A 9,568-nucleotide genomic window follows, 5' to 3' on the forward strand; every position below is an offset into this window, starting at 1 on the left:
AAAAAAAAAGGAGGAAGAAGAGAAAAAGAGATGTATTTTATTTTTTCATCTCCTTTGAAACTGAAAGAAACAGCATTAGATTTATGGGTTTTTGCTTTTCTTCTTGATAGTATTTCAAACAATACATATAAACTCAAACTCCACAATAAAAAAAACTCTCAATGCTTTGTGCAGAAAGTAGACAGTTCTCATTAATTTGGGAGGCACCAAAATCAAGAAACAGTCATCCAAACAGTGGATCCACGTGAAGCTATCACTACAGCTATTTGTATAGTAACCCCCTGCATTGCTGTTACCTATATGCCAATTAATCTCATGAGGAAAATTACTACTATCTATCAACACTACATCCTATACTCATTTCCTCTCTATAAACACTTTTTGCAACTACTTAGAAGCAAAACTCCTAAGAGTTTATGTTTTCTTATACCAGCATCTGTTTACATTGAGGGCATGAACTATACATTTCTGATCCTCAGACTGGTTCTGACAAGGCGCAGTGAAATTTCCACAGAATTCAAGAGACTACCTTCTCATATTAGAACAACTCAATCATTTTTTTTTTCTCTACAATATGGACAAGCTGCTGAAGTTGTCCTTATAGACACAAACAGAATGCCGTAAGACAAGCAAATGTTGCAAAAGACCAACACAACAACAAATTGATCAAGTCATAATACAGTTGCATGACTGATGTTCAATGTTTAGTGTTCAAACTGGATTTTGATCAAACTTTTGAACTTCTCATACACTTCAAATAAAGACATTTTAGTGGGGTAAAAAATGTACCTTGGTAAAAAGCTTAACTGGATCATATCCAGTTGATTTAGCCCACTCCTTAGTTGAAACACGTTTAATCTCACCATCTTCATTTGATGCTCGTGCTCTGGCTTCTGCTTCTGCTGGCTCCCCTATAAAGAAAGCATTAACAAAATGTTAGTTAACAGGAAAAAAAAAGGAAATCATATCAAATATTTCCTATAGTGTCAATGATAAAATTATTCAAGCACCATAAAATGGCTTTAGTATTCCCAGTAAAAGCTAAATTAGACACAGTGCAACTGTGACTGTTCATTTCTACAACTACAGTTCACTAGTTCAACTTAATGCCATCAAATTCTTTTACTGGCAGAAACAATGAGCAATTGTTATCTATTTCTTTTCTTCTCACTGTGTTGTGAGTTCATAAATCTCTAACAATCTCCTTTTAGTAGTCTTTTTTCCTGGCTTAAGAGTTTTAGTCTCATTAGAACTTTAAGACAGATTATCAGCTTCCTACCTGTGATCATCCCTATATGATAATATTCTATCCATAGAGGTGCTTTTCATTTTCATTTTTTCTCCTAGTCACTTCCAGCAATTGTTATCTTGGCTACTAGTAAGCAGCAAGTTGATATTTTCAGACAACTACTAAAATCTTGACTGAATGCAGAAAATCAACTCAGAAAATCATCATTTCACATGCAAACTTGTGAATGTTCTCCTTTCCCTTCCCCAATGCATCATTTTATTTATCCACACCAAAATCTACCTAGCATTTCATTGTCTAGTCATTTTGTGAAGCTTTCTTCTACTTTTAATTCTTAACCATCATCTTTATTATTCACATCTGCTGAACAGCACTGGGAGACTCCTCTAATCACCATTTATCTCTATCATCTAAGTAGTTTATCCACTTCAGGATTCTTCATCTTTTTTCCCACAATACACCTTAGTTTCTTCAGTTTCCTTACAACCAGAGTGCCACCTGCAGATTCATAATGGAGTAAACCAGATATGCCTGTCCACAGGTTTGCCAATGCTTTCAAAGGACCCTAACAGACACATGATACGGTTTCCTTTCCCTTGCTTTTCCTCAACATACCATAGAAGGTCCCTGATTCTTAGCAGCAGTAGAGCAACTGACAGTTTGATCACTACAGAGATGAGGCCACAGCTCAGTCCTCCCCATAACTGCCCTGGTATCCTTCAAGTTAGCAGCAGCATGTTTACTGCCTTCAAGTACTCCCTCAGCTGTTGCTGTAGATGAGTTTATGCACCACTCTCTTAAGAGTCAGCCATTCATTAAGAATGCCCCATAGGAACCATTCATTACATGAACATTATCTGATGTTCAGAGATTCTGAGGCTCTTCTTAAGCTCCCTCTCCCAAGTTCACCATTTAAAAGGATCCAAGAGGAGAAGCAGTAAAGATGCTTATTCACCACTGCAGTGACTACGGCCACTGTCCATATAAAAAAAAAAGCAGAATAGCCACAAAAACATCACACAAAATGGGTATCTTTCCTATGCAGATGAACATGGAAGTGTCTCAAACTAGAAGAGTTCAGACTTGACCCCTGTTTTCCAGTTTGGCAATCCCTCAGCTAGGAGTGGAAAATACAGTGCGACTACATACAGTACTGTTTTCAGTCCTTGGTTCAGAAACCAAGGCTCCCATCTGCAGGGAAGGAAGTACTCCATTAAATTTAATACACAGGTAAATATGTTGTCCTGCAAAGACCAGTAATATTTAATTTTCACTTCAAGTTCACTTCATTTCTCCATGCAGATGGGGAAGAGAGTTTGCTCCGGAGGGAACAGAAGTCTCTGAATATATATAAACTTACTCATCTAAATCATCTATCACAATGGGTGTATGACCTGGAACTTCATGATTACAAAGCATACTGACTGCTCCTCACAGCTGCTCTACCCACACTCTCACCAAAGACAACTAATGAATGACAAAGGCCTATCTCACACTGTATGAAAAGGTTTTTACAACAGCTGAAGTAATCATTTCATTAACGTTTTAGCTGCCCACAAGGACTACAATTCTGCCAACTGAAACTATCAAAACATTGGCATTTTGAAGAGTGTTTTTTGCATGCTGGCCACACAAAGCTCTCAGTATACACTGTGCATCAACCTAAAAACAAACAAACAAACAAAAACCAACCAAAACCAAAACAAAACCCAATGACACTGAAATTATTACAAACTTTTAATACGTAGTAGTAGGTATGACGCACACAAAGGGGACCTGCTGCTTGCACATCCTAAATTCATGTTGTTCGTGAGTGCTTTAAGTGGAACCCTCTCAGAAGAAAATGGGGCTGAACTATAACTTTAAGAAATGGACAGAAGGAAGTCAATTTCTGACACATCTCAGTAAGAAGGTAAGTACAATCTAAATCACACTCACAGGCAGCTTCAGGATCAGCTCTGTCAGGAGAGACTTCTTGATCAGCATCTTCTTCTCCAAACAACTGACTGTACAGCAATTAAGAACAACAACACAACACTAGATTTTACTCATATCTTATTGAATACTGAAATATTTGGTAACTGGTATATGCTCACTTTACAATCCTTGCTATCAGAGTGCTACTTCATCCATAGCATTTTAAATTGTTGGAATTCATCACATGCAGACTTAACATGGACTGTACAGAAAATTCAACAGAAAAATGAATTTAGTAAAAGAGATGCATATAACTCCATCAATAGTTCATCTATCTCCACGATCCCAGCAAACCTTACTCTGTTTTAAAGTCATTCTGCCCTATTTTCAGTGATACCAGAACAAGGCTTAAGTACTAACTGACATGCTATCTGTGTATTTTAAAAAACAGAAAAAAGTCAAACAAGTGGAGGTTCTTGCTGTTATCCACATTAGTTTTCAAATTGTGTCCTTAATTTCTCAATCTGTAGTTTTAGAAACCAACACAAAGAGAGTGAGTTACAGTCCCCATTTTGAAAGAAAAAAGGAAAAAAACTTACTTAAACAAGTACTTGGCCCACACAATGCAATGGATAGGTTCTGATGGAGTGTTACGGATGGTGCAGCCTGGAAAAGTCTTCTGAGTTGGTTTAGGATGACATTCATAACACTCTGTCACTCCCTGGTGAAAAGTGAAATATTTACTCGTCACGCCGTGAGGCTACTAACAGAATACACTACTATCAACGAACTGTAACTTTATCTCACAGCACCCAACTCAGTTGTCTAAAATAGCCAATGATTTAAACTTAAAGTGACAGGAGTAGAACACAACTGACCTTCTTAATAACTGTTACTTGACCAAGGTAGCCTGCGGTTCCGCTCTCTATAAGAGGAACATCGGCAGCCAGACACATCCTGTTCACATGGTTACGGGCAGCTGCAAAGCAAGAGGTTTTACAGAAATTTCAGTAAGTCGAAATAAGTTTGATTTCTACAAACATAAGCTGGACTCCTACGCACACATTTGTCCTGAATTTGCCTTATTTCATTGTAGATAGCATTATGCCTCTTTCACAAAGCCCACTGTCCAACTGATACAAAATATACTGATGCTATCAAACACAGCAGACAATTTAATAGCGTTATGCGTTTACACAAAATATGGATCAGTTTCCACAAAGCAGTAACACAGCAGACTTGTTTACTTTCAAAGCACCTGTAACATTTCTGACTGTGATCTCAATGTTTTAACAGTGCACAAAAGCATTAGTTAAACTACAGCTGGGTTAGAAGGATACTTATTTAACTGACACTGCTCAACAACTAGTAGTAGAACACATTAGAGTTCTGTTCCCATGAACAAGCAACAGCACTTTCACCTTCAATACAAAATCATAATGAAAACTTCACCTCTGTTATCCAGAGCATTCATAACCAACGTAAACTGGCGGAAGAACTCTACGTTATAGTCAGGGCTACAGAAAAGAAAAACAATATTCAAAATGGTACATCAAAGTTATTGGTTATTATGCCACAACAGAAACACACACAGAAAGGGCAGACTGAGGTTCACGTATGGATTACACACACTACAGATTTACCAACAGCCCTTAAGCAACCCATTTGTCTTCAGCCCATTTTAAAACTGGGCAGAAGCATGTCTGTTCTGTCACTGGAAGGATGCTATTCCAATCACTGTCACTTTGACCAATGAAATATGCAGGCAATAAAGTGTTTACACTGCTCTGACCTAATGAGTAAATTGGATGATCTCTGATAACTGACCTTAAAAACCACCAGCTGAGGGTAAGGTGTGCACACTGTAATTACCACAGTTCAGCAGATATCTCATTACAGTGGGAAAGCTCAATTGGTTTTGATTGTGCCTGCATACCCTTAGAAGCCAACATGAGGGACTTGAAAATCCGGACACCTTAGCATCTTCACATTGCATTTTTCTGACTTAAATAAGGCAGCAGCAAAGATGACAGAGAAGCAAGTGAACAGGATTAATGTTTTTATGGTTTTAGGAGGAGTATGCAGTGAGCGAATGTTTCAGTGGCTGACTGCAACATCAGAGCTGAAACCTTAATATTACTTGAGAATGTGACCTTTGTAAAAACTGGACAAATGCACATTAACAGCTGGGAAATAACTAATGAAAAGCTACATGATCTTGCACTTCACTGACTTGTTATGGACCATAAAGACTAGATTTCAACAGTTTGGTAACTGAGCAATATTTACACCTGCCTTTCAACCCCAACCATTCCATGATTCTATGCCCTATGCACGACAAAGGCTTTGGATGTTTTTTAATTTTTTTTAATCAAGTACTCAACATTCACACTTATTTTCCTCTAATTATCACTCATGACGTCAAGAAATCGTACAGCGTAGAATCTCAAGTAGCAATGTTGCTAATAAAGTGAGAATGAGACATAAGCAAATAACTACAGCTACCAGAATTTAATAAAATTCATGCAAAATCCACACTCCCATTCAGTGCAATGCAGTCTCGTATTTACAGCTACCTTATTGCGGAAGGTTTGTGAAGTACCTTAAAGCACACCACTGCAGCATTTAAATAACAGTACTTGCAAATCAGAACATGTAATTAGAGCTTAAAAACAAACATACTTCATGATGCTATCATGGTAAGCTATAATATTAGCTTCTGGATAAAACTGTAACACGCTTTCCTTGGCAACCTAGAAATAAAAACAAAACAAAACAAAAACAAAAACAACACTTATTATTTCTTCCTTCTTTCTCAAGAGACTCAGTACCAGTTGAGTACTGAGTAAATTGACTACCTTAGAGATTTTAATACTTTTAAATGAAACTTGGCAGACAGCCACAAGCAACCAACCTCCACTTACCTCTCAGCAGCATCAACAAAACTGTGACAGGTTTCTAACAATGTTCACAAAATAACACCAAACGAGTAAAACGTGAGCTTTGACTTTTCCTCACCTGTGCTTTTGATCTTCCAACATGTTTCTTTTGAAACAAAAACTGCCTGTTGAGATTGCTGACATCAATAGTATCCAAATCAATCTACAAACACACAAAAAGAGCCATTTCACTTCTGCAGAAATAAAAGGAACAAAGCCATCAAATGTGATTAACTAAATCACAAAAGCTGTACAGACTCCTTTTTGGACCTCCATGCTCGTATTACATTTGCACAACTGTAGAAGCACCACCATCTTCAGGGATAAATGATCTTCATTTAAACGTTTATTAACAGTGGAACCACATCTCAAATACTGAGAGCTATCTGACAACAACCTTTCTTTGGAGAGTCCCTACTAAAAATGTACCTCAATTTTGAGATGCAGAGACAGAACATTCGGTGGAATGTCAATAACTGACTCTTCTAACTCTTGCTGGATGAAGATTTTAGTGAGAAAGCATTAAGAGCACAGCGGGCGCCAGACGAAATGCCACAGGGCTCGGTGGCATCACACAGGAAGGCCCCTGCATGTGCTTCCCCAGGGCCAGGAAGGCCGACCTGCAAACCAGTGGGAGTGTCCAGCTTCACGCGAAGTGGCTGGGAAGACATGAGGCTGCACTGTCACCTAATGCACACAGCACAAGGCAAGCTTTTACTGCCTGCCACCAGGCAAGGGCGTATGAAAAAATATAAAATTCACCTAGAAAAGAAAATAAATTGAATCACGTGACAAGATGTTTAAAAACATACACCACAAAATATTCATGCTGCACGACCTGTATGTCATAACTTTAATTCCCCTGAGAGCCACGTTTCTAATTATTGATGCACGCACAAGAACACCATAATCACAAACGTATTTGCCCCACAGGAACTCAGATTTACATCCAACAGTGAGAGGACTGATTCCTACCTGTGCTGTCACCACTCGTCACTTACACTCACGTTAGATCTGCCCGTGTCCCTCACGTGTTTAAACAGGAGCAGGGAGATGAGCTGACAGCTCTGCTGATCCTGCAGTACCCCCCCAAACTCCCACTGCTAACGCTGTCGTACTCAGCACAGAACACTTTCAGCTCTATGGAGGTACTGCTCAGTGCTCAGGTTACACACCAGCTACTGGAGGTGTTCTCATTTGCTTTTAATTTTATGATTTAATATATTTATATCTATTTAATATATTTAATTTTAATTTTATAATTCAAATTTATCAAATTTGAATAAATGTAGAAGTACGTCACGCATTTCCCATGAAAGACTCTCCATACAAGCTCAAAGTTCCAATTGATGTTATCTGAAGGAAGTATTTATTTAAATATTTAATTGTTTAATTTAAGGATTAAAATTTGACATGCTGAACACTCTCCCAGCCGAAGACTTTTAGTTAAATGCTGTATAAAAGCACCCGTGGATACTGAGCACACAGAAAATATAAGCTGTTTCAGAAAGATATGAGGAGGTAGAGGTTGTCAATCTGTATTACCCATTGTGCCCCCCAACCACTCGTGCTCTTGTAACCTCCATCAAAAGGGTATCTGCCCAAAAGCACACTTCCACCTCCCTACCCATACAACAGCCACAAGGCCTGCTTAGTCCAAAGCCATGAAGGTTGGGAACTTCAAGAGAAACTGAGTGCATTCATCTGCTGATGTCCAACTGCCTAGAAAGCCTTCAGCCCTTTAACTGGAGACTTAACTGACATAAGCTGCAAATGAAAACTGATCTCAAACAGTACTGCCAAGACAGAAAAGGTAATGGAAATTTTTCTCCAAAGAGAGTACTTGACACCACTGGACTCCAACCAAAGCTACAATTCAGCTGAGAATGATCTGAATTTGACAGTCCTCAAGCTGAAGCAACTTTACACTGCTCTCATTTTTGAAAGTTAGAAGGAAAGGAACTTCCTAAGAATAAACTTTTGTGTTCTGAATACAGACTTGCATTTTGCCATTTAATTTAGTTCTACTTTCAACAAAGTATATTTAGTTAGGCTTTGTGTTTCTGAAGTGCTCCGGTTCAAAACTGTTTTTCTTTTTAGTGTTAATGCTGTGATAAATCAATCAATAAATAACCCCACAGCTTACTTACACAAACAAGTATTCTCAGACATTTGAGTTCATTGATCTGTAACAATCAAAGGAAATCCCCAATAATACCACAGACAATGACAAACAGTTTTTTTTCAACTGACATCAAATTGCCTGCTTGCACAATTCTGTTCCTGCTCTCACCTTGACTTCTGCCTATCCAATCCATACGCTATCAAAATGTTACTCCATTATATAAGACAGTCATATTTTTAAATGAAGATGGCTCTGATCCAACACATACTTAAGGTAATGGAATCCAATCGAGGCAGACTCCAACGACAATCAAAAAAGAGATCTAACTAAAGGAAACAACAAGCACACTCCAATAGGATCTGTGCTCAACGACTACCTGGAGGAGATACTAAACTGTATGGTAGGGGACTGTGGGAGCACACAAGTGGCAGAATAAGGTAGAAAAGAAAAAAGGAGGCACAGAAAACAGCACAGAAATCAGCACAGAAATCATGTTTCCACTCTTGTGTTCGTTTCACTCGTGCCGTGTTGAAATTTGGTAGGCTCCCACTAGCAGACTCAAATCAAAAGGACAATCTGGAATTACACTTCAGCACACCCTACAAATCCATTTTAGTGCAAAGCCTGAGCTGTACAAACGAGAGGCAGCTGAGCTCTGCTACTGGCTGGCAGTGCTGAGAGAAGCTGCTTCTGATAAGCTCCGCTCAACAGGTCTGAATGCAGGGACGAACTCCTCACGTGTCATAAGAACCGCTCAGAAGCGGCTCCCAGCAAAGCAGCGATGAGCTAAAACACAGACAGCAGAACAGCCCTGCACCTGCACTCTCATGGCCTCTTAATGCGAAGTTCTGAACGTGGTTCTCTCAACTTCTACAAGACCCGAATAAAGAATCATAGAATCACAAGGTTGGAAAAGACCTATAAGATCATCTAGTCCAACTGTCTTCTCACTACCACTGCTACCACAAGCTACTAAAGCATATCTCGCAGCTCCTTGTCCACATGCCTCCTGAACGCTTCCAGGGATGCTGACTCCACAACATCTCTGGGCAGGCCGTTCCAGTGCCTGACCACTCTCTGAGAGAAAAAGTTTTTCCTCGTGTCTAACCTAAACCTCCTCTGATACAACTGGAGGCCATTTCCACGGGTCCTGTTCGTTGCCTGGGAGAAGGGGCCAAACCCCTCTTCACCCCAACCTCCCTTCAGGAAGTTGTAGAGTGCAATGAGGTCTCCCCTGAGCCTCCTCTTCTCCAGACTAAACAATCCCAACTCCCTCAGCTGCTCCTCATAAGACTTGTGCTCCAGACCCCTCACCACTTTCGTTGCCCTTCTCTGGAC

At 39.3% G+C, this 9,568-nt stretch overlaps 1 protein-coding gene across 1 annotated transcript in view; it reads right to left on the bottom strand.

The window, feature by feature from the left end:
- The window catches only part of LOC104912917 (SUMO-activating enzyme subunit 2-like), a gene marked incomplete at its 5' end in the record, with an annotated part of 7,292 nt that extends 665 nt beyond the window's left edge, over window positions 1-6,627 (bottom strand). The window contains 8 exons of the mRNA XM_031555387.1: window positions 790-911; window positions 3,188-3,255; window positions 3,766-3,887; window positions 4,045-4,145; window positions 4,619-4,683; window positions 5,849-5,919; window positions 6,185-6,268; window positions 6,535-6,627. Of these exons, the coding sequence (XP_031411247.1) occupies window positions 790-911; window positions 3,188-3,255; window positions 3,766-3,887; window positions 4,045-4,145; window positions 4,619-4,683; window positions 5,849-5,919; window positions 6,185-6,268; window positions 6,535-6,627 (726 nt within the window). The remainder of the gene's footprint in view (window positions 1-789; window positions 912-3,187; window positions 3,256-3,765; window positions 3,888-4,044; window positions 4,146-4,618; window positions 4,684-5,848; window positions 5,920-6,184; window positions 6,269-6,534) is intronic.
- Window positions 6,628-9,568: the final 2,941 nt, after the last annotated feature.

The sequence above is a fragment of the Meleagris gallopavo genome, chromosome 13 (assembly GCF_000146605.3).
Source record: "Meleagris gallopavo isolate NT-WF06-2002-E0010 breed Aviagen turkey brand Nicholas breeding stock chromosome 13, Turkey_5.1, whole genome shotgun sequence".
NCBI lineage: Eukaryota > Metazoa > Chordata > Aves > Galliformes > Phasianidae > Meleagris > Meleagris gallopavo.